The sequence below is a fragment of the Anser cygnoides genome, chromosome 10 (genome assembly GCF_040182565.1).
Source record: "Anser cygnoides isolate HZ-2024a breed goose chromosome 10, Taihu_goose_T2T_genome, whole genome shotgun sequence".
In the NCBI taxonomy this organism is placed as follows: Eukaryota; Metazoa; Chordata; class Aves; order Anseriformes; family Anatidae; genus Anser; species Anser cygnoides.
This window is the reverse complement of record NC_089882.1, coordinates 538,932-564,911: the sequence shown is the minus strand read 5'-3', so window position 1 is coordinate 564,911 and position 25,980 is coordinate 538,932. Positions and strand designations below refer to the sequence as shown.

Genomic DNA, 25,980 nt, shown 5'->3' with positions numbered 1-25,980 from the left:
CCTTGAAGTCCACAAAGTTTGTTTATCTGGGTATAATGGATATAGCATAGTGAGCATCAAAAGTATTCTGCAAAGCTCCACAAAGGAAGAGCACAACAAGAGATAATGGATCCTCATGCTTTTGTATGTTACAGAGGGCATTTTTAAAAAGAACTTACTGGATTGTACATCTGATTGAACAACTGTTCAGCTTGCTACATTGCAAAGTTGGAAGGGAGTGAAGCAGAGACAGGAAAAGAAGGAAAGATCCATGAAAACAGCATTAGCTCAACAAAACCAGTGCATTTGCACAGAAGAACTTGTCATTAAAAAAAAAAAAAGTATAAATTTAAGATTCTAAACATTCCTTGGTGAAAGTGAGAGGCACAAGGGAAACATAAATGTTGACTTTGGCTCCTAAAAAAGAATAGCTGGAGTAAGAAATTTAAGGTTTGTGTTACTTTCCCTTTCTCAAGTTAAATAACCCATGAAATAAAGAAAGGTGTCCACTTTTGATGATACATTAAGTGCTGCTCTTAAGCAACGAATCATGAGAAGTGCTTTTGACTGAGGCTGCAATTTATCACCAAAGCTTCAAAGATGGTAATATTAAAGATTAATTAATTTCTATCATTAAATTTATTACTTTCCTTTTGTTTAACACAAGACTGAATTTTCTATGCAGAATGACTTTTGAACAGTACAGCTTAGCAAAAAGTCCTTTAGTGACTGCAAATATGTCAGTAAGCAAGTAAATTTAAAATAATGACAAACAAAAGGAGGAAATTCTGAAGTGGATAATAAGATTTTATATACACACACAAAAAATACTTAGCTACCTATTAAGGTAATTCCTGCTGTTCTTTCACTAATAACAATACAAGATAAGTCAACAAGAAGTCTATGAACCTGTGGCACAAAGTATCAAACATTCTTCTAGTTTTTATTTTACTTTTTTTTTCTAAATTCATAAATTTCAATGCTTCATCTTTGTCACAAAAAGTTTAATAAGCATGTCTATGGTTTTAAACATTATTTTGTGTACCAAAATATAGTATAGTAATACAAATAATTACTCTTTATGAACATCTTACTTATTACTTTAAATTTGTCCACTCTTTAAAATTAATGGTGGTTTTAAAATCAGCATGTTTCCTTTTAATGAAATGCAAACAATTCCGCTGAGTAATACTAAAAAATATTTCTATCTAATCAGACTTGATCAAAATCCTCTTAATTATCAAAAAATGAATCTTATTCTCTCCAACAAAAAAAAAAAAGGAAAGTGTAAACTAGGGAACATAAACTTTAAAAAAAAAATAAAATAGTTGTTTATACTTGCCCCTTGCACACATTTTCTTTCAGGCATAGCACTTGTTACCATTAGTACTCATGGAAGACAGCAAATCCTAGCAATTGTGCACAGATTATATTAATATATATTAGCATAACTTTGTACAACATAAATCAAAATTTAGCTATGATCATTTTAAAATACCATAATGAAAAATGTCTTGTCTATGTTATTTTATAGAGAGGAGTCATCTATAAGCTGCTCTCAAATTTCTCAAAAAAAGAGACAGCCTTTGGAGTCAATTCGAAAAAAGATGTAAGTTGTTCCCATTCCTCCCAGCTTCTGAAGTGGGTAATGTTCATACATGTGAACATATGCATAAGCACTCATAAGCACACTTATGAGCCATGCAGGTTAATTTACTCTGAATTACGTTGATATTCCCTCCTACTCTAACGCAGACATATACAAGAATAACCCAGTTTTCTGTTTCAGTTAGTTTTCTAAGGAGTGAAAACACGGTGAAGGTAGATTTCTGGGGACCAATTACTTTTAACGCAGGATATTTACAGGTTTGAACATAAAGTATTTTATTAGAGAAAACGTGAATTGAAAATTACTGTTTGGGGTCTACTATCATTAACAGTCACTGTTTCTGTTCAACTAAACATGCCCACAAAGAAGGTTGTAACTACATTTTATTGTGGAAATACCTGGTCTCCTACAAATGTTGGGTGAATTTCCACTGGGGCTTTATGCTGTATTTATGATATAATAAAACTATTATGTTTTCAACTTTCATTTAATAATTCTTTGTATTTATACACAAGGAACATACTCCTTTTCTATATGAAAGACGTCCCTGACACTCTCTGACTTTTATAAGTGCTTATTTTTCCATGACCACATGATGTGTTTATATGTACAGCCATAGAAGATTGACTTAGGATTTCAAGTCCTTATGATTATTTTGATTTTTAAGTGATCTGTGCTTTATGCTTTTTGTTTGTTTCACTAATCTGTTTTTTTTAATTGCAGACAAATAAGATATTTCAGATTGTAAAGAAGTACATTTTATAGTGAAGTGCAATGTAAACTGAAATATTTTCTAACAAAAGAAAACAAAAAAAAAAGGACAAAAGGACTTCCAGTGAAGCAGCTCATTTGGATATTTTAATTCTGGCATCAATAGCACTTACAAGCTATGCAACTTATAAAGGAGCTGTGTTTTAATTAAAAGCTTTTGTATATGTTAATTTGAAAACATTCCTTTCTTTCATCTCCACAATTAAACATATAATACTGGCAGCTAACTGTACATATTCTTTCTGAATTTAAAAATAGAATTCTAAGATTTACATTCTGGTATCCTCCTTTACACTTTGCAGTAACTTCTTCACAGGTTAAGGGTATTGAAACACTAATTAAACACGGAGCAGGGTACTACTCAACGTGGGTAAAAAAAAAGTCAGAATATTATCCTAACGGTGGTAACATTCATAGAACAGATGAACACTTTTCTAGAAAATGAAACATGTTTGCCCTACACTTACTCACAAACTGCAGAAGGCAAACAATGTCTGAACCCATCAAACATGTCATGACATTGGCATTTGAACAATGAGAGCAGACATTACCAGATGACACAGAAACAAGTCAAAGAAATAATGTATGGTAGAAAAGGCATCAACAAACTTGCAAATCATTTAAGCAAAAAATATATTAATGCATTGATTTAAATAAAACCATGTTATAAAATATAGAATTTGCATGTTTTCCTTTAAATGTTTGCTTCCACTACTTGGTAAATTATTGAATTGCTAGCTGAGGTAAGCTTTCCATTTGTTTGCTTAATTATCACAAACATATGTTCATCTACAAAGCAAAAAAAAAAAAAAATGGCAGAAATAAAACCCAACTAGAAGCAGACTTTTTTTTCATTAAAAGGTGCTGCTTTCATTTTTTTTCCTCATACTATGAGCATTTCAATCTACTTCTAATAGAGGTATAAATTCATTCACATAAAAATTGATGGTTTGATAATTTCTCTCTACCTTTCTACTTTCCTTCTAATGTCCTGTTCCCAGTTCGTTTATTTGAACCAGCTTCTCAGAATTCCCTCATATAGGTATTCAAGATAAATTTGGAGGCTTCTAATGGCTTTGGTACAAGCCTCTTAAGAAAAAGAAGTACTTGATGCAAACACAAAAATTTGATGATCAAAAGAAATCGATCAGCAAACACCATTGGACGATTTTAGATTTACGCTAGAAGAGTAAACAAGTTCATCTTTTGAACATGTGAACTTTGGGTGTGGTCCTTTTTTTTTTTTCCCCTGATTATTGCTGTTTTTTTTTTGTTTTTTAAGATGGAACTTACCTTTTTCAACTGTGCTTCCAACTTACTACACTCTTCTTTCTTTTGTTCTATGGCTATTTCTAAAGACTTAAGTTTGGAGTCTCTTTTCAGCCCTGCAGATGCCAATGAAGATGCATGTTCTTTGAGATCGATTAAACTAGACTGAAAAACGACCAAGAGCAAAAAGTTAATTCCTAGTCACCAGGACACTAACTTATTGCCAACTTAGTAATCACTTGGATCCTGTTCCCCCTCCCCTTCCCCAAAATGAGTTGACACAAAGATAAGCATTTTTAGCCAAAGACAGCGTTTTGAGAATACAACCAAAAGAATCATAGGAGTTTGCATGCAGTGAAACATTGAAACATCCATAGTACAGACAAGCTGACATTACTTTCCGGAGGTACAATTACTTTGAAGTCTATTAATCTGACTGACAAGTGAAAACAGGAGCAACAATGAAATATTTGAGCCTTGTGGAGGCTTATGTAGACGAAAAAGTAGAGAAGATGATACACTACTATGCAAAAAGTGAGGCAATATTTTATATACAAAAGTGAGGACTGTGAAGAATGCCTAAGAAAATAGCAGTTCAAAAGCTGACCACTGAAGTGGAAGAGTTTCAGTACTTTAAATGGTTCAAGAGTAATCCTAATGCACTTTCTTTCATCATCATGACATAGAACATAGATTTTACTGTGAAGACTGACCTCTTTTTCTGTCAGCTCAGCTTGTAAAGCATTAACTTTCTCCTTCAGGTCTTTGTTTTCTTTTTTATAAGATTCGATTTCTTCAAGTCTTTCTCTGTCATCTCGCTCCCTTTGCTCCTTCAAGCGCTCTATTATTCTTTCCTAACAAGGGAAAGGATTGCAAAATGCAAAAGTTGGGAATCATTCTAAGAAAAGCAAGAATAAAATTTCTTTACATTAAGTAGCACTTAGAAAATCAACCTTCAGAAGCAGAAGATGACTGGTAAGTTAGTGATATTAAAGTCAATGGAAGAGTTCCCCTGCTTTTGGTAGCATCAGATCAAGGTTTTAAATACTTGATGAGTGTACCATAGTACAGAAGCTTCATTTAATATCTATATTGCTATGAATATGTTTAGTCTTGTGATAGATATGAAAAGTTATTCATCCCGGTAATGTATTTCCTGACACAGAAAGACACAGAGAAGATACTCTGATACAACTTATATTATCCAAAGGAAGATTCTTCCCCATCTAACTAATAGTGACCGCACACATATTGAAACTCAACCATGTTTTCAATATTTTGATGACTTCCTTTGACTATTATAAGGATTGCTGGAAATCATCATTCAGGGGCTGGGTGTTTAAGTCAAAAGGTAAATGCAAAAATCACATCCAGTAGTATGGTTTTGTTAAGCCTTGACTACATTCTTCAAAATCACATTCTACCAATACTCAAAGGATGCAAATACTAGACAGAATAATATTTAGGGTAAAATAAAATAACCACTGGAAATAAATTTGGATTGGTAATAGGTCAAATTTGGATTGGTAATAGGTCAATTTAAGCAGAGTTATCAGTGGAACTACTAGAGTAATTTTGGAAGTGGTTATCAGGGAGGCAAGAAAAGCAACATCATTTAGGAAAGTTAAATGAACATGGGACAAAACCACATCCTGACTGAAGTTCTACATTACCAGTGGCAAGGCTCAAGTAGAGCCATCAGCATTCTCATGGATCCTATTCAAGTCATTTTGTACTTATGCTGGAAACCTCCAAGGAAGAGCAAAAGAATAGGATCAATCCTTAAAATACTATTTCACAGAACTATAAAAGTCTGATGGAAGCCTAATATTATTAGAAAAAGAGAAAAATATCTTATGCTAATTCCCTCTGTCCATGACTCCTTATACTGTGTGTATATATATATATATACACACACATATATACATACTGCATATATAAGCACTTCACTCTACTGCCAGTACAGTACACATATGCACATAAGGTTTTCCTTTACCCGTATCAATGTACTCTCAGCTGTGGTTATTATATCTCAGCAATCATTACCATGCAAGCAATATTTCAGCAGCTGCATATCTCATTTTGATTTCCAATTAGCTTAGTCAATTTAATGAAAGAAAACAAAATTATTTATGAAAGTTAGCTTAAGTAGTAACAGCACTTTTAAAAAGCATATATTGTTTGGACTATCCTGGTTATTCATTCATTTTCTCCATATGTTAGGTACAACGTTCCTCTGAACTCTAGAGGGTCTTCTGAAGATTGCTCCTGCACTTTCCAAAGCTCAAGGCACATCTTGCAAAAAGCCAGCTGTCAATGCAATGTTTATACGCATTAAAAAAAAAAAAAAAAAAAAAGAGCCTAAACTTAAGGCTGTGGTTTTCATGCCAGCAGTCACCAACTTCAGAGGTATTCAAAATTACACTGGACAAGATCCTGAACAAACTGCTATAGTTGACCCTGCTCTTTGAGCAGGTTTGGACTAGATAAAATGCAGAGGTCTTTTCCAGTCTCCATGGTTCTGTGGAAAAGGCAGAAATGTTTTCAAGATTCTGCACCTCAAGCATGGTTTGTTTCCCTTCTGCTCACTCTCCCTCTCCCTGTTTTCACAATTCACCCCTATGCAACACTGACCGCATCAGCAACCCTGCTGACAGCAGTCCAGTGCCTCTGCCTGTTTTCTGTTCCTCCTTTTGTACTGAATATGACTTAGTTACTAGAAAATGGGAAACATTGCATTTTCAGAAGACTGGGAAGTTTTCTGTAAATGTCCTCTTATATTTTCCACTTCTATAGATCTACCTTTCACCAAGGACTTTCTGCAGAAAGGACTGTTTATTCATTTTCCTGTCATTTAAACACCATATTTGTGGTATGTATTGGTATGTAGTATTGTATTTGTGAAGTTTAAAACTAATAATCAGTTTCTGTGGATCTATGAATTGAACAAGTATTTTATTACTTTAAATTACTGATTTAAAATTTGGTTACACAGAAGGCAATTTAACTTTAAGGGGACAATATTTAAATGCCAATTCAGGAAATAAATACATTCAGCTTCTCATAGAGATCTAAACTTATTTGGAATGTCTCTAATGTTTGCTGTTGTTTATTAGAAAGATAACTGCAGACCCCTCTGTATTTTCAATTAAACATACTAGACTTTTAAGTTCAATTTTAATTTTTATAGTTCTTTACTTTTATTTTAAATATTTAAAAATAAACTTTTGTGTTATGTCTATATAGTAAACAAATTACTATGCAACATAGATTATGTAATGTGAGCTGTTAAGATCAAATATCAAAAGCAGATGTGGAGTATTAATGGAGTATATAGATGTTTGCTAAATGACTAATCTATTACTGTATGTGAAGGTAGACTAAAATGCAAAATGTGTTCTATTTCAAATATCTTCCTTATAGAGCCAATTCAAACATTTATGTTCCTCTGATAAATGATTTTTTTTCCTTCCAGTTATATAACATTGGCTTCCAGCTGTAACACTTTGTTTTACCAATAATTGGAATAAAAAAACCACATCACACAACATTTTATAATGTTAAATATTATTAGGAGTTTTTAAACAATCAGATGAAGGTCTTTACTAAACAGTTATGTTTGAGTTTGCAAATATATGTATCTGGAATCTCTTAGATATTGAAATACAATCACCACTATACTGACTTATCTTGTATTAAGAATATGATATAGTTATTATTTGCTACTGAATTCCTGAGGAAACACTTATTAAAAAGCTGGAAGTTCACAAAACTATTTTCATTCCGTATCTAGTATTCCACTGGCAACAGGGACTCCTTTCGTGCACTTTAGCTATTGAATATGCCTATTACAGAACTAGTGTGACTGTAAGAGTCTTCACATAAAAAAGTAAAGACTACCACATATGACACTCATAGCCCTATTCATGTCATTCAGAAAGAAATATAAATTGATGGCATACTACATTCCACTTCACATGGTACAAAATTTTTTTTAAAAAAGAATTAAATGATATAGCCAAAACCATCTGGTTCTGTGTAATTAAAAATTTCCAACTTGCTTTCACAGAGATACCTAAAACTATGAAGGTGAATGATGCCAGGTTTCATACAGCCCTCTGACTTATACCTGGCAGGACTTCATGTAGAAATGTGTTCATGTAGAATGAAGGCAGTTGAACAGCAACATTGTTGAGCATTACACAAATGACAAACCAGCGAATGTAATTTTACTTTTAGCTAGCCTTTGCACTATATGATATGAAAAAAAAAAAGATATGGGATATTAAATAAGTCAGTTATTCCTAAGAAGAAATAATATAACTTCTTAATACTTTAAATATTAATGTTAAAATTCCAGTCTCCACTAAGTGGAATAGTTTAATAGCTATTCAGAATATACGTAGTTATTTTTATACTTAGTTCAACACTGGTTCCATCCTAAAGATTTACTTACCTATGTGATATTTTCTGCTATAACAAATTAAACATTCTATTATTTCATTTTATTAATAAAACAGTATAAATTTTTCCCTCAGTCAATCACAAAAGAAGACTAATTTGCCTGTCAGCTGCATAGGGCTAAATGTCAAAAACATGTGTTAAAAGGCCCTAATATACCATGTTTTACTTGATTAACAGCTAGCTTACAGAAATCCCAACAATGTGTTCTTGTTTCAGTCTTATTTGCATTGGCGAGCTTTCCTATGCACTAATCTAGGACCTCACAGGTCTAATCTATTTGCACTTTATCACAGGAGCAGGAACTGAATTGCCGCAGCATATAGCTCTATTATCAGGCATACTCAATTGCTTATCTGCTGTATGCTGCTACAGTAGGACCAACTTTATAAATATCAGCTTCATGAAAGCAACCTCTTGAGCTGCTTTGGACCAGTGCAAGAGCTGAGATATTCTTTGAAAAGTTTCTTGTTAAAGCATCAAGGGAACTGATAGCAGTTTTGCATATTCTGATGTTCAAACTTTTTTTAATAGGAGTAAACTTATTTTTGGTTTATTGCAATGTAACCTCCATCACTGTTAAGAATTTTCAGCACCTAGTAGAGTGTCCATGCTTACAGGTAAGGAATTGAATGAGCACATTTTTCAGTTTAGGTCTAAAATGTGCTCAACAGTGACTAAAGTTCTGTTGGTTCATTTCTGATTCCTGACAAGGAAACAAATGTTATCAGCAATATTGCCTGAAAAATAAAATGATTAAAATGGGTCTGTTACTGTAAATTTTGATGGTTTTTATATGTCTATAATTATTACTCATTTAGTGTTATCAAGCCACCTAATCACTAAATTTGAAAGAAAAAGAAAATCCGAGAAAAAACTTGGAAAAATCTACTTCCCATGAAGAATTAGAAGCCCTATTTTCTAATTCAGAGCCTAAATCTCAGTCTGAGTATTTTGAAAAGCAACACAAGAAAAATATAAATGCTCAAACATTTCAGTTTTGGAACTTTTAAAAAGAGCTTTGTAACTTAATCTCATTATATGATTCTGTTGTAATATTTATCTCTTCCCATAGTAACTAAGAAAAGCAACTAAATTTAATTTTCATGAATTGTGGTTAATTGAACTAATTTTCATCACTATTTTAAAAGAGCTTCCCATGATGCTCTTGGATTTTTATTTTTTAAATAAAATTCTAACAACTATTGAATTGATAAAGAATTAAGGTAAAGCCAAAAACCATGCTTAACATCAGAGATGATGTAGCTGAGTGGGAGGAGCATTAGCTCATATGGTATTTAAACTATAAATAATAAGGGGTATATAAATTTGTCAACCATTGTACTGCCATGGAAATCGGGTATTCTTGAATGACAGCAGCATCCTCGCTTGACAGCATTATAAATTTAAATTGATAAAAGTACTTACACTTGTCAAATTCATTTATTACTAAAAAACTACCTCTAAATGTTTTTGTCCCATTTGGGCAAAAACCTATTCCACATTTCTACCAGTAGTGCCAGTGGAAATAGTTAATAACCTGATGAAGTCTGACAGTTTGAAGAACTGTACTGCAGACAGAAATCGGGATAAGAAAAATCTGCCAATGAGAGCAGCTAGGATAAATTGGAAAACTGGACACAATTAGGAATGAAACACCTGTGTAAAGAGAAACAGCCAAGGTATATAGCTGCCAGAAGACACAAGAAAGCTAGGCATAATAGTTCATTTGGAACTTCTTGAAGACATCTATTGGCTTCTTTCAATGTATAAGTACCTAAAAAAAAAAGATGTCTCAGAGAGCACTTTTAAGACTGAAAAACCTACCCTTGAAAGCATGGCCTTCATGAAACTTACAAGCTTACAATGACAACAAATCATAAGTGATTGAAACAGTCATCAGACACCACAGCACAATTCAGCTTCATGCCATTACTCAAAAGCATTGTCTTAAAACAGATACCATTGTCCTCATCAGCTGCAAAAAGACAGAAGTTTCTGCGGCAGAGGAAAACAATCCATACTATTCACTGAACATGCACCATGGAGTAGCCTGCAAATACTGCAGGAAAGATGCCATTCTCAGCTGATATTACTTAAGCAAGTGACTACTCTGTACAGAATTCAGCCTTAATGACTCCATGCGAGTTCTAATCAATTCCACTTGGAAAAACCACTAATCACACTGATTCTCTGAAAAAGTGTCAGCTCATATATATCCATGTAATTCCAAATGAGGGAGACTTGAGTTGCAAAAAAAAAAAAAAAAAAAAAAAAATCAGGATCTAGAATTCAAAGTTCATCTAGCTTTTCCAAAACATTAAAACTAGCATCAGTTAACAGATTTTGCATCTTTACTACAGCAATCTGAAATAAAGCTTGTCACAGAATTTCCATAACATCAGGATCTCAAGTGTCACATTTTGACTTTTAACATATGGAAAGAAACTCAACAGCACAATTTTTTAACAATCTCTGGGACAAGTCCTCATTGCTATATTGAGGAATAATGCATCTTGGGTTTAGTGAAATTTTAGTTTGTATGTCTGAGATTAATAGAATATTTTAGTTTTAAACTTTTACATTTATTTCAACAGATTTTAGAATGCTACTAGTATAAAAAGGCATGAGAACACTTCATTGCCACCATTCACTAGTTTGCATTCAGTTTTAATGCAGTAATTCTTTACTTTTTCTATTTCTGGTAGTGAGAAGTAGACTATACATGATCTATTCAACTGCATTGTCTTCTGCAGCTGAGGCAGAATATGGGGTACAAGACAGCTTTGGCTTTTGATGATGTGCTCCATGCTTAACTGCACAGGAGAACTGTCAAGTTTCACTCTACTTTCTGTACTAACACCAATAGCACAATGGTTAAAGGACTGTTTTAAACTCTTCGCTGCCTCCCTGGGAGTACTGGGAAAGTGACAACTTAGACTAATTAAAAGATTATAGTTTACTTGTAGAAAAACAGATTAATAAGTAACTTATTTTTTTTTTAATGATATGCTGTGAGATTGGTGAAGTGTCCAAATTAGCAGTGAAAGACATTAACAATATGCATGTACTTACTTTCCTGCATAAATTCTGTAAGCTTACTGAAAAAGTTATCCATAAAAGTAACGGAAATAATGCCAAGCTTCCAACCCCCCCCACACACACTGTTGACCAAACAAATATAAGGTGATTAAACGTACAAAGAAATCAAAAATTTAACATTAGCATTTTAGGTAATAGTGCCAACACCACAGTGGCATTTTAAATGCACATAGAGCCATAAATGCCTTCAGCAGATTAGGCACTGCAGAATGGCACATAATATTTTAATTAGTTGTGTTCACCTGTGTACATTAAAGTGATATATACTGAAATCTACTGAAATCTGTTAGGCACAAAAAGTGAATATTTATACTATTTTTTTTTTTGGCACAAATTCATTTGGATTACCTCCTATTCAAAGTTAACCAGTAGAAAAATCCTGAACTTGCTGAAATTGGTGGGAATGTTGCCATTAGCTTAAATACGCCAGATTTATCCCTCCAGCTTTGGAATTTTCAAATTAAAAGCATGTTTTTAAAGGGTGAAAAGAAATGTAATTCTCCAGTTTGTCTGCTTGGTTTCTCCTATAATTTAAGTGTAGTAAACTGATAGAGCTGAGAACAAGCCAAACAGTTGGTGCTGTCAGTGATGGCTCTTCAGTTTGGCTCTGTTTAACAGGCAAAAGAACAAGATAATCAAGATCACAAAGCCCTTAAAATACCCCAAAATCTCCCTTCTTTCAGTCAGGTGTCCACGTCTTTCTGTTCATGTGGGGAACAACCACTACCAACCTTCTACTAAGGGAAAAATCTTCCCACGTCCTGGGCTGATTACTTCATCCTCATTTAAAAGGACATCCGTTGGTACCTCAGAATCCTTTTTGAGTTCATTAGTCAGGAAACACTCTTTGCCCATTGTGCCAGAACAGAGCCACCTGCTTTCCTGGCAAGGCCCATAGGTTGTGTTGCAGATGCCGGACCAACTTAAAAAGACATTTTCTGGACATGCTTCACCCACAGGAGCAGCACATAACACTGTTGCACAAGAAAACATTACCTTTTCTGATAGTGCTTCTTCTAAGGTCGCTAGTGCTGTGTCTGTGTTACTAGAATCCGTCTGCAATGACTTCACTCTGTCTTTTAGATTAGTTAGTTGTTTGTCTTTGTCCCTAAGTTGCTCCTGTAGATTTTCAATCTGAAAATAAAACCAGATCATAATATTCATCAACCTTGTGTTAGCATTTAAACAGCGACTTGGGTGATAGGATCAACTGAATGTATTCACATTATACATAAAATACACATGCCACAATATACTACTAGGTTTCTACACGATGTAATGTGAACATTTTTTTAACTTCTGTCTTGTCTTGTTTTCCTTTGCCACAAAATCATAGAATCATATGAGTTGGCAGAGACCTTAAAGACCACCTAGTTCCAACCTCCCCCACCCTGGGCAGGGACACCTCCCACTAGATCAGGCTGCCCAGGACCTCATCTAACCTGGCCTTGAACACCTCCAGGGATGGGGCATCCACAGCTTCTCTGGGCAGCCTATGCCAGTGCCTCACCACCCTGTGAGTGAGAATTTCCTTCTAACATCTAATCTACATCTTCCCTTTTAGTTCAAAACCATTCCCCCTTGTCCTATCATCATCTGCCCTTATTTTCTTTAATGGTATTTTCTATTAAATGAAATAAAATCTCAGTGCAGTCAGCTATTATACTATTTAAATATTTTCTGATATTAATCACTTTAGTTAAAGGTACTGCATTATCTCAGTAATTCAAAGTATGCGTGGAATGGCCCCTTTAGATAATTCTAATTACAATAAGGACAAAGAGAGAGGCAAAGCAAGTTCAGTGAGCCACAAACTGAGAAAGAGGAAAGATGATAACCTACTTTTCTAACAACCTCTTCCTCCACGATGCTCTGCTGTAAAAGAAACTCATCTGGACAGAGATCGCGATAGTACCAGTTGATAGTTACTGAGAGCTACATAAAAACAAACAAACAAAAAACTCCTGCCCTTTCACTCTTACTTGAGGTACAGAGCAGTTTAGATGGGGAAGTGTTATTAGAAGTTGGGGAGTAGTGTAGATGCTGAACATCTTCACACTCGTCAGATACCAAGACTGAACCTCTGGGCTTCCAGAGGCACAGGGAGGTCCAACTAAGGAAGGCACCAAAAATGGTACCCAATATATTTTAGACATTTTAATAAAATCCATATTTTTCCATAACACACTCTAGATAAGCCAAGCAATCACTGCAGGCTTCCTGTCCCTGATGGTACCTATGCACTTATGTGCATAAAGTTGACCACATATTGACTGTTTCACAGAATCAGAGAATATCGGAGTTAGAAGGGACCCACAAGGATCATCAAGTCCAACTCCTGGGTCCCTAAATCTGTTAAAGTGTTTAAATACAGAGACTTTAAATTCTAGGGAATAGCATAACTGAAGATAAATGACTGTCTTCATTCTTATAAGCAGTGTACAATATTCTTACAGTAATCCTAATCACCCAGTCTTAAAGAACAAGAAAAAAACTGTTCAGTAAATGCAAACTTCCTATGTCCTGCAGATGCCAAAGATTAGATAAAAACCATAATTTGTTAATGTACAGTTATTATGAAGGAGGAAAAAAAAAAGATAAAACTGAAAAAAGTCAGATATACTCAATTTAGTCTTACAGAAAAAAATAGACATTACATAAAATACTATGAAGCCTCATGAAGTTTGCTGTTCCTTTCATCAAAAAATGTAATTTTTCTCATGGCCAGCATCATTTCCATTTAAAGCAATTCAAACTTTAACTTAGGCAGGATCTTTCATAATTATTTTTAAGCCAGATTTAAACATTCTGTTACAAATCTGAAGATGAATTCTATGCATGAGTAGCTCCATAGAATTTAACAATTAAGACCATAAAAAAAATTTGGTCCCCATGTGCAAAAAAAATGATAAAAATCTATCACTGTAATCAAAACCACTTTAATTTGGGCTTTACTTTGGTAAAATTCTCCACCTCTGTTCCAATGTTGTACATATGCAGGAAAAAAAAGGCTGAACTTAAGTTTTATCATATAGATCTATAATTAACAAATTATAAAATCCAGAGTACAGCTTTGTACATTGTATAAAGTTTAAATAAATGTAAATTTAAAGAGAAATCAAAGGAAAACAAAATTATAATAAAATTTGAGAGTATATTTGAAGGAGCACTTTCCAATTAGAAAGTCTTTATATCAGTATAAATATGATAAATTTAAATATTGTGTTTTTATTATTAATATTTACATACATGGCTTGGTACATCAGATTACTACTATGGGCAAAAAATTCCACTTGTTCTGTAAGCTATAAAACACTAAGATATATATAGAAAGGTTTTGAAGACCTGGCATAGAATAGCTCTTGTAAATGATCTCTAGTAATATTTTTCTTCCTGTGTATGTTTTATAAAGATACAGAAATAAGATACATGTGTTAATGAGTTAAGAACTTTTTATTTTATGGCATGTGTATTAGTCACATCTAAAATTACATTAGCTGGCATTCAGCAGACTGCACACTGTGTTTCTTTCTTTACTTTCATACAAGTATTAATGATTCTAACAACTGCCTCATGACACCCAGTGGAATATCTAAGGAATTGCACACTTCATCTTAACCAAAATAAAATCTCAAGCAAAGAGGAAATAACAAAGAAGAGTGAATATTGATTACATGTTTTTTCAAACAAAGTTAAGATCTGGTTCTTTATTATCATCAGCTTGACCTACCAATTCTAGGCACCCTAAATTAAAGTACTTATTTCCTATGCACAGTGCTTATCTGAATTCCACAGCATTTACACGATTTCCTTCCTCTTAAAACTAATTTAAAATATGATCCAACTCTTAACCAAGAAAACATGTTCTAAAATTATTCAGCATTTACAAAATTCTTTTCTCAGAGGTAAAGAGAACAGGCAGCAAATTAAAAACATCCCCACTGAATCACAACTGCTTTAAAAGAAGTCATTTGATGCATAGTCTAGAGATAAAACAAGAGGAAAGGATCTGATTATTCTTCTATTTGTGCTATATAAATCCAAAGAAAATGCATTGACAGGAACAGGACCACGCTGTGAAAAGAGAATCAGTACCACAGAGTTTTTGTTTGTTGGGATGGGCACAAGATTAGTAAAGATCTGCTAATGCAGACCAAATTTTATGACTAGTTAATCACAAAGATCTCTCAAAAAGATTAGAAGAGCCAGAGATTGAGCAGTCTCAGATGCTAAAATCTTGGAACACAAAATATGATTGAGTTCTTCCCCCCAACCTTTTTTTCTTAAACCAAGAAAGAACAAAATAAACCCCCTGGTAAACACTGTCACCTAATATGCATTGAGCACAGGCATAAGAATATGATTTTACTGCTGATTTATAGTTTTTGAGCATTCATTTTATGACAAGGACTGTTATGACTTTCTTAATCCTCAACCATTTATATTCTTATCTGATAGCAAATGAGTTCCTATGTAGTTTTGTCAACATGTAATTTTTACCTGTGTAAACTGGTGTGTCCCTGTACCATGAGCTACATGAAAAGGCATTGCACTCCATTCTTTCTGTACTTCACAAAGTGCATATATTCCCAGAGCATAAAACAGACATTATTTCTGTTTGGAAAAACAATATCCTGACAGATAAATGTCTTTCCTATGGGACACTCTGTCAATAAACAGCAAGTGCTAATCTTGCCACTTTTGGACGACAGTCTCAGGCATGCTTCTTAAATGCTCGAGGGATTAAATTAAATCTCATGCACAGACAGGCTTCAGAACTCTACAGTAAACCAAGTTCTTGAAAGAAAATTACTTTCATTATCCAGATTAAGGTACTGTACACTGGAATGTGCAAGAAAATTAAATAATCTGAGAAAGTGTCCCATGCTATAACGACTTGCCTTTAGAGATATGCCTTAAAATGTAGGACTTTAAGACAGAGTATATCAGAGACTTCCTGGGCCCAGCTAGCGAAATTGTAAAGCCATATACTTAAACTTAGCTTTCTGTATTTTTTTCTCTCTTGAAAATTTCTGAGTTTTCAATAACTTAGACAACAAATACTTTGCAACACTGGCATTTTAACACTGGCATTTTTAATTCTAAAACTCATTTTGCTAAATTCTAAGTTTCTCTGGACAGAGCTCTGTGAAATTTGTTTCATATTACAACAAACATCACGTCTGTTCCAGTGAAGTAGATCAATAAAATTAGTTTCATTTAAAATTCAAACACAGGGAAGGAAACTAAGCTTTTGCATATATCATTTTCATTATTTACAAAAAAAAAATCTTATTATTTTAGGAAAATAAATTCTATTGAGTAATTTCCAAATCATTAACATTGTATGATAAACAGTTAATGGAATTACAAGAAAAAAAAATGTTTTAATAAACAAAAGCATTCATCCAACATGAGCAGTATTATTTTAGTATATATAGTATTATAGTATTATTTAGTATAATAGTATTTATTTTCAGATCGTAGCTGCTCCCTCCTGGACATACATAACAGAAGACAAAACAAACCCATACCTATTAATCTAAACTAAAAAATGATAAGGATCAATGCAAATCAAATGCAAATACTCTAAATGTCTACTTACATGCAATTTTTTTTATTGGTATGACTCATGGCAAATGTTCTGTCTCATAATGCAAATACTTCTTGTCAGACACATCTCAGTGTATTCCAGAATGTAAAACCAGCTTTGGTAGCGACTCAGTACAAGAAATGCATCTACAGACATCCTAATACCTCCGCTTATTTTTGTGTGCATTTCTCCATGCATTATTTCTAATGAAACACGCATCTTTAGCCTGAATGACCAGTTAGAACGAAAAAAAAAAATTATTTTTCTCTACCATACCTATAAAAATACTACTACTGAAAGCACAATAGACATGTGAATAGTTCTTGGAAAGCACTATATATTTGCTGTCAGAAATTTTTACCCAATGATGTGTAGTTATTAAATATCATGTTGTTCAGAGTATTTCAAAAACTACATTAACAAGTTCAAAAGCAACTATTTGAATTTTCACCTTGGGCAGGGGTGTGGGGGGGACCTTTGGTTCCATAGTTTTACACTGACATTCATGATATGACCCAAACATATTTATTCATTTTCAGTATGATTTCAATTAACAAAATGAGCTCATTGAGGAGACATCTTTGCTTCAACAGTTTGACAATGCAGAACTGTCAGAAAGAGATGCCCCACCAGTGCTTCCATATTGCTACCTTCTACTTGGGTTTTTCCTTTTAAATAGGAAAATAGGTAAATAGACAGTAGACAGATAAGTATTTGGAGAATTTTATTTCAAAAGTCAAAATACATAGACGTGTAGGTTCCAAACATGAATGTGCTATTGAGAAGTTATAATATTAAAATCCTTAAAACTTGCTTGAAACTTATTTGCTGAAGTACAAATTTTACGCTAATCTTTGGGTTTAACAAGGTAATTGGAAAAAGGCTTGCTAAGCTTATCATTACATGCTAAAATACTCTTGGATTTCATAAGCAGCTTCAGTAACTATCAAAATTCTTGATTATTTCTCAGTAGAATAAAGCTTCCTTTTACTGTCTTCCAAACTTATATTCTCCAAATTGGAGTAGCAGTCCCATCGTGATAACTTCAGATTACAAAATATCACATGGATCAATAGTATCTTTTAGCTTTATATTTCTTCATTATTTTGTCCCACAAGATATTTCCTTAAACATCAGAGATCTTAGCCCAAAGATCGGTTCAGTCCTACATTCTCAATATGATAGTGAATTACTAAATCAGACACAGCAATGGTATTTCTTGTAAAGCTGTCCATAACTTTTGTGTTACCTTTTAGCATACATTACCTCATCTGACACAGAAATGTAGAAAGAAAAAAAAAAGAAAAAAAAGAACCCAGTCAAGCTTTCAGATAATCACTTTAGGTGATAAGTTTGGAGAAGTAGCACATTTCCAGCCTTGGTTAGGGTGGAACCCAAGGAGAAAGTCTCCAAATCAATGGGTTTGTAAGGACTTCATGAATGATTGACCAGTCTGAATAGTTCTTTCACTTCTTTAACACTACCTTCAGGACTACAGCTCAAAGTAGCAAAGCACAGCGACCATCCCAAAGAAGCTAATGAATCACACACTGCTTCAGCCATCAGCTCTCACAGTAACCTGATGACAGGAGCAATAGAGAAGTGGCATGATCTGGTAATCACCCTGGTGCTGCTACCTTCCCCACTTGCACAATCCAGGCAGGAAAGTAATTAAATAGTCCTTCAGAATTTTGCTCTGCTTCACAAGCTTAAACTGAAAAGATGCAAAACCATTATAAGAAACCAGAAAAAAAATTTAACAGAATATTTCTTCCCGAAGTACACTTGCTTTTTTTCCCTCCAAAGTGCTGGTATTTCTACACAATGTATTTTCTGCATCTTCAAGCTCATTAAGTTTTTTTCCATTACGATTACACAGCTGATCAGATTAACATCATGGTTTGAAAATTTATTATGGTTATTCATTATTTTTATAACATCAAATACTTGTTTAAACCACATTTATGTTATTAAGAACCACGTAGTGCCCATTTTACCTAATATCACCTTCCCTTTTGCTTTGTCTAAAGTTGCCAATTTTCACGCCACCTTGACTTTAACAAAGCATGAAGTGATTTAAAGGGCCAGGAACAGTATTTAAGCAAAATACGGCTTCAAATTTTAATTCGTGTCTTCCTAGAAACACTGCAATATAAAATACTACATCATTCCAAAAATGAAACCAAATTATTTGTGACATGACATTTTTCTTTGGGAAATCAATTCACCTTTGTTTTTCTCTAAATGTTGTTAGATGTCATTGTACCATTTACTGTATTAATGCATATAGTACCTTTTTAAAACAGTTTTGTATAAAAAGCTCCAATAAAATAACGCAAGCCAATAACTTAGCTTTCTCTAGCTAGACACACCTTTCTCTATACTTCCAAAATACTAAACTTATACAAAATTGACAATGCCAACCAAGAACTCATGAAGAAACTATACCCCATGGGTTTATGCCGTCTCTTGCAATAAACGCTGACATATTAAGTCAGCCAAGGTTACCATGTCATAGAGAAGAATGTCAAATCTTGGGATGCCATACTAAGTACTACTGATTTTGTTAGGCAAGGCTCCATGTAAAGACAGTTGTGAAAGACTGCATGAGAATTTGATGTCTGCCTCGCTCAGTGGCTAGAATAAACTCTTTAAGAATAAGCATTGTGAATAAGCTGAAACTCTGAGCTAAAGTGAAGAATGCTCGCTTGGCGCTCATGACCACTTCCATTCCAGCACTATCCAAGATTTTATGAAAGTATTCATTCACGTTTTTCTCTCCAATTTCTTGTTAATCTGCAAAAACTGACACTAACTTACTGAAGAAAGGATTCAGATGCAAACTGCAAATTAACCCACATAAAAAGTTAATGGAAAAACGAATTGATACAATCAAGGCACATATTACCTATTTGCACCGGGCATGAAATAACACTGAAAAGAAGGCAAATCAGTTTTTGTTTGTTCACAAGCAACAACGATGAAGCTGTGTACAATTACAGTAGTGTCAACAGGACATCAGATATGATTATCATCTGCATGCACTGATTAAAAAATATGCAATGCAGTATGCATGGCTAATTCTTTATGATGTTGAATATGAAACAAAAATTGAAAGCAATGATTTAAATACCTTCTTTTACAAATACAAATGCTATGCAGCATACTCAAGTACAAGGTCAGTATTAGACCCATGTTCCTCTGTATTTAAAACTAACATTTCAGCAATCCCAGATCAGATCTTTCCTAAGCTCGTTCCTTTATCTATTTGCTTCTGTTTAATTTATTCTCATAATAATACATTTCTTTTTTTTCTTCTGGCAATTAAGAGTTTTTTTCTTTTTCCAGCAGAGGCTGAAAAAAATGGTGAGTAATATCTGGTTCAGGTCTGTGGATCAATAATCTACAGTTTTTATCTATAAATGTAGATTACCCAGAATTTTATCATGGGCAGCTTAATTATGCCTATTACATGGCTTCTGCCCTGGCTTCTTATCGTGACAGACAATACAGAGTATATTGAACAAATAATAATGAACATATATGAAGCTGTTGTTAGTCCTCAACAAGCAGAACAAACCAAATTAAAGTACCTTTTGGAAAGGGGATTTCTTAGTAAAATCATTTGTAGTAAAATTATATACTTAGGAGGGTACTCAAAAATTATTCACACATTAGCCAGAATTTTCCAAGTAGGTAAAAGCAGAATTTCTTTCTTGTTATTAGATTATTAGTACTCTATAGGTCCTTAGAGACCTTTTATCCCATAGTTTAACTTCCAGAGAATTCTTCCAGGACTTCCCATGTGAGCAACCCAGGTCCATTCCTTCCCATTTTGGTAGCAATTGGAATTGACTTTTTTCCATCCACCCCAGACAGCACCCTTAACCCTCTTCCCTTATGACAATCTCACATGGCTAAAATTTTCATATACAATTTTTTCTACTCTTAAATATAAATAATTGTCTTTTAAGAGGAAAAATAAAAATAAAAAGCATCAATGAAGTCTGGACAATGATTTCTAACAGCTTTTACCATCCACCAATGAAAAAAATAACTGACGTGTCCCTTAAGTCCCCAATACTTAATTATTATTCTGGAAGGGTAAAACAGAAGAACTCATTTATTTACAAGTGTTTTGTGAGGTTTGCTTACACGAAATCTCTGTGCTAAGGAGCAACTGATCAAGAAACACAGGGATATTTTGAGGTCTAGAAAACATTCTTGCTACTAAGCAGTTTAATCCTATATGTTCACTTCATCTGTCCATCTATCTAATAGTCCACTCATAACAATCACCAATCACAGCATGGTTGTAAAGATGGAAAGAAAAGGAATATGATCAACGAAGATGTGAAAGTTAGGGCCGGAGGGTAGACCCGGGGAACTATAGGCCTGTTAGTTTGACCTCAGTGCCAGGGAAGCTCATGGAGCAGATTATCTTGAGTGTCATCACGCGGCACTTGCAGGGCAACCAGGCGATCAGGCCCAGTCAGCATGGGTTTATGAAGGGCAGGTCCTGCTTGACAAACCTGATCTCCTCCTATGACCAAGTGACGCGCTTGGTGGATGAGGGGAAGGCTGTGGATGTGGTCTACCTTGACTTCAGTAAGGCTTTTGACACCGTTTCCCACAACATTCTCCTCGAGAAACTGGCTGCTCGTGGCTTGGACTGGCGTACGCTTTGTTGGGTTAAAAACTGGCTGGATGGCCAGGCCCAAAGAGTTGTGGTGAATGGAGCCAAATCCAGTTGGAGGCTGGTTACTAGTGGAGTCCCCCAGGGCTCAGTACTGGGGCCGGTCCTCTTTAATTTCTTTATCGATGACCTGGATGAGGGGATTGAGTGCACCCTCAGTAAGTTTGCAGATGACACCAAGTTAGGTGCGTGTGTTGATCTGCTCGAGGGAAGGAAGGCTCTGCAGGAGGATCTGGATAGGCTGGACCGATGGGCTGAGGTCAACTGCATGAAGTTCAACAAGGCCAAGTGCCGGGTCCTGCACCTGGGGTGCAACAACCCCAAGCAGAGCTACAGGCTGGGAGATGAGTGGCTGGAAAGCTGCTTGGCGGAGAAGGACCTGGGAATACTGGTTGATAGGCAGCTGAATATGAGCCAGCAGTGTGCTCAGGTGGCCAAGAAAGCCAACAGCATCCTGGCTTGTATAAGAAGCAGTGTGGCCAGCAGGTCTAGGGAGGTGATTGTCCCCCTGTACTCGGCTCTGGTGAGGCCGCACCTCGAGTACTGTGTTCAGCTTTGGGCCCCTCGCTACAAGAAGGACATGGAGGTGCTCGAGAGAGTCCAGAGAAGGGCAACGAAGCTGGTGAGGGGTCTGGAGAACAAGTCTTACGAGGAGCGGCTGAGGGAGCTGGGGTTGTTTAGCCTGGAGAAGAGGAGGCTCAGGGGAGACCTCATCGCTCTCTATAGGTACCTTAAAGGAGGCTGTAGAGAGGTGGGGGTTGGTCTATTCTCCCACATGCCTGGTGACAGGATGAGGGGGAATGGGCTAAAGTTGCGCCAGGGGAGGTTTAGGTTGGATGTTAGGAAGAACTTCTTTACTGAAAGGGTTGTTAGGCATTGGAATGGGCTGCCCAGGGAGGTGGTTGAGTCACCATCCCTGGAGGTCTTTAAAAGATGTTTAGATGTAGCCCTTAGTGATATGGTTTAGTGGAGGACTTGTTAGTGTTAGGGCAGAGGTTGGACTAGATGATCTTGGAGGTCTCTTCCAACCTAGACGATTCTGTGATTCTGTGATTAGATTGCTATCAAGCTTCTGAACTGATGTAACGCTGTAATTACACTTTCCTGAAGTAGCCTGAAGAAAGCAAGTAATCCAGTAGTAGAATCAAGAGATGTATTCGCCTAATGGGTACGTATTTCCCATGTCGTTATATGCTCTTTATGATTAAGTTCCTCAATCTGTTGACCAGATGTAATATCAACCAAATACTAGTAAAATAATTAAAATAGTACAGAGGCATAAAGCATCAATAACAATATACATTTTTTTTAAAAAAAATCCATAGGATTGGAAGTTTACCAAATTAAAAAATATATATATATATATGTCCTTTAATTTGGGAGAGAAAAGAAGGAATAAAGAAGGAAAAGAATCTATGAACTGTTGATCACTAAGAGAAAATGTATATCATTTACTCTGTTTATGCGGCCATGCTGCCTGGACAGTATCTCTAATAAAGGATTATTACATGTGAACACAAAAAAAGTCTTTATTCTGTAATCAGAAACATCAGCCTATCTAATGTAGAAATGAACATAGAAACTGACAGCATCCTACTGCATCAAGGAACAGAAGCAAAAGTGATAGAACATACTCAGTGCAACTGTAATTGGGGGGTCAAAGAATGAAAATATGTTCTTCCTCCAATACAAATGTTTTTAGTATTATTATTGCACAATCGTTGCAGAAAATACTTCATCCTCTTTACCTACTGCGTGATTCTAGATCTCTCCCATAATACAGGATTCAAATGTACTGGCACACAAAGGATTCAGAGAAAACAAGCCTTGAGAACAAAGTAGGTGATTTTTCATGTACAGAAAAGAAAGCTCCCCTAGGGCTGCTTAGGGAAGAAATCTGCCCTCATGTCAGCTGATACTTTTACGGGGCTATAAAAGCTGGTCAGCGGACAAACTGTGCCAAGAGGGGAGAAGGTTGTCACACAAAAAGGAGCTCCTGGACTCAAAGCTTGGCTTCTGTTGCAAGACTCCAGCTGAGAAAGAGCTGGAACTTAATGCTAAAATTAACCTTCACCAGGAAGCTGGCCAAAAGAAGCCTGGGCTGATAATATCCACTTATGTATCTGGAAATACTCAGTCTCTGTCTCCTTCTCTTCAGGGACCAATAAATTCTCAGAGCAAAACAGCTTGACTCTTGGACTCTTCCAAGCAGGACTCACAGTCTTGTCAGACATCCATTGAAAAGTTTTTGCTCTCATTATATGTATTTATTGTGATATAATTCAAAATGTAATAGGTATTTTCCAGATAGTAAAGATAATAATACAAAATGGACTAACACATAATTTCAGTTACGATACACAAAGAGGTGCACACTCATTCTTAACAAGCTAATGCTTCTTATAACAACCATTCATGGCCAGATTTTCAGATTGGGTTGGGTATGAATTCCTGTATCTCGCAACATTTTACATGCTACAGGGTAATTGCCAACTGTAGATTTTTTATTTATTTATTTTAAGCATAGTCTATTATTTATCTTTTGAAGTCTACCCAATCGCACATTCAGAGTGCCTGAAAATATTATGGGTATTATTTCTCCAACCTTGAAAAATAAGACCTTTCTGATCAATCATATATTTCAGGTATTTGAAGATGTCTAACAATTTGTTTTGTCATTTTTGCATTATTTGGTGTAGCTGCATATAAAATAGGAAATGTTCGCTTATGTAAGAATTTTTCAAGAAGATTTTGCATGGAAAACTTACATTATGCAAAATACAAACTATAGAAGCTGGCTTGAATATGCTTTACCGTAAAATTGAATGTAGAAAAAAGCTGCTTTGGCACACTCATAGTTTTAGTACAAATCCTTTAAGATGATACAAATCAAAAGGTATATCACTGTTAGTCTTGCCATTCCTATAATATCTGTATCGGTTGGGAAGACTTGGGGGCCTCTGCCCAGATTAAAAAATTACAGTTCTCATAAAGTTAATGGAAGAGAGAGGCAGCAGATAAATTGTATAGACAACTTCCCTGTTGGGCAACAGGGAATACTGAAAACGGAAGCTACAAAGGAAAGAGTAAGAATAGCCACCTCAAGAGGAAGCTGCAGAAAGAGAGCAAGGGCCAGTCAGATGGTAGCATGGAAATATTCCAGAGCGAATACATCACAGATGCATATGCTGTGTGCATTATTTTAAAACACACAAATATATGAATTGAAATATATATAAAATAAAACAATAACATGAGCTTTAAAATAGAAGACCAATCTGTTCTGAAAGCAGATTTAGGTTTTGCTTTCCCAAGTATAACAACAATGAAACTAAGAGGCTTTCTACCTCATTTTAAATAAAAGTATTTCACTTTACAACTTGTTATTAAAGTCAATACAGTTATGAAGAACAGTGTAGTATTGATAAATTAATGCAAAGCATTCATCAATGGAAAAAAGGGACTAAAACAGAAAAAAAGTCTTCATCAGCAAAAGACTAAACAGTTCAGAAAAACCAACAGAAGGAATTATTTACCATAACGTATCCTGAGTTACAATTTTACATACTTAGGAAAATTAGTAAAATAGGAAAACACAGACATCCATATAAAGCTTTTTTTTTTTTTTTCCAGTAAAGAAAAGAGACATTATCTAGAGTTCTCCTAAATAACAGCTAGAAACCTAGAAACTGTACTTCATTTCAAAGTGAAAAGGTTGAGTAAGTTGTGAGGCAGGGAGGCAAGAAGACTTTTTAGAGTACCATGCATAAGCTTTAATCCCCGGAGAAAAAGCATTGCTTTCCTTCACTGTAAGAATCTCTGTTGGATGCTGTTTGCGGCCAGTGAAATGGACTATAATACCCTAAGATCCTTTCGTGAACTATGGCCTATATTACATAACATCAAAAAAGCTATGGTAACTGGATTTCCCTTGCCATTTGAAGACTATCTACTCACTTAACAGATCTCTTTGGCAATCTGATTTCATGCTACTTAGAAGTTTTACACTGTTCAAATATAATTGCTCCTCTTTTATAATATTTATAACCTCAGAATATTAGAATAAAAACCCTTAGCATGATTAGTTTTAGCCAGATACCTTTCATTGTCAAGCATCTTAACTATTCTTTTTGTCTTACCCCTTCACATTTACATCATTATTCTTACAATGAGATGTCAGAAATCTAACAAAGTTTTTCAGATATGATAACCAAACAGCCATCTAAAGAGAGTTTATTATCCTATGTTCTGCTACCCAGTTTTTCTACAGACTGCGTTGGCAATTTTTTCTACCACATCCCATTGCAAATACTCTTCTAACATGGTATTTATCATTCATTCAGCCTCCTGGAATTAACACGCTTCAAATTTTGTTTTCAGGATAGTCACCATTTCCTTTCACCGTTTGCAATTACACGTATTTTTTTCTAATATTGAAGAATATTTTCTAAATTAAAATACTGAAGAGGAATATCTCTGAGATAAAAAATCTGTCTTTTC

General features: G+C 34.8%; 1 protein-coding gene across 21 annotated transcripts in view; it reads right to left on the bottom strand.

Annotated features, from left to right (window-relative positions):
- Positions 1-25,980, bottom strand: part of ERC2 (ELKS/RAB6-interacting/CAST family member 2) — a 523,782-nt gene that overhangs the window by 306,286 nt on the left and 191,516 nt on the right. For 14 of the 21 annotated variants that reach the window (XR_010834045.1, XM_048047550.2, XM_048047548.2 and 11 more), the window contains 4 exons: positions 12,188-12,325; positions 4,342-4,482; positions 3,653-3,793; positions 159-194 (listed from right to left, as the gene is read on the bottom strand). Coding sequence is in view for 20 of the 21 variants with exons in the window: in XM_048047550.2 (XP_047903507.2) it covers positions 159-194; positions 3,653-3,793; positions 4,342-4,482; positions 12,188-12,325 (456 nt within the window). In the remaining variant the exon portion in view is untranslated. The remainder of the gene's footprint in view (positions 1-158; positions 195-3,652; positions 3,794-4,341; positions 4,483-12,187; positions 12,326-25,980) is intronic. The other 7 variants (XM_048047556.2, XM_048047557.2, XM_048047558.2 and 4 more) reach the window with 3 other exon arrangements.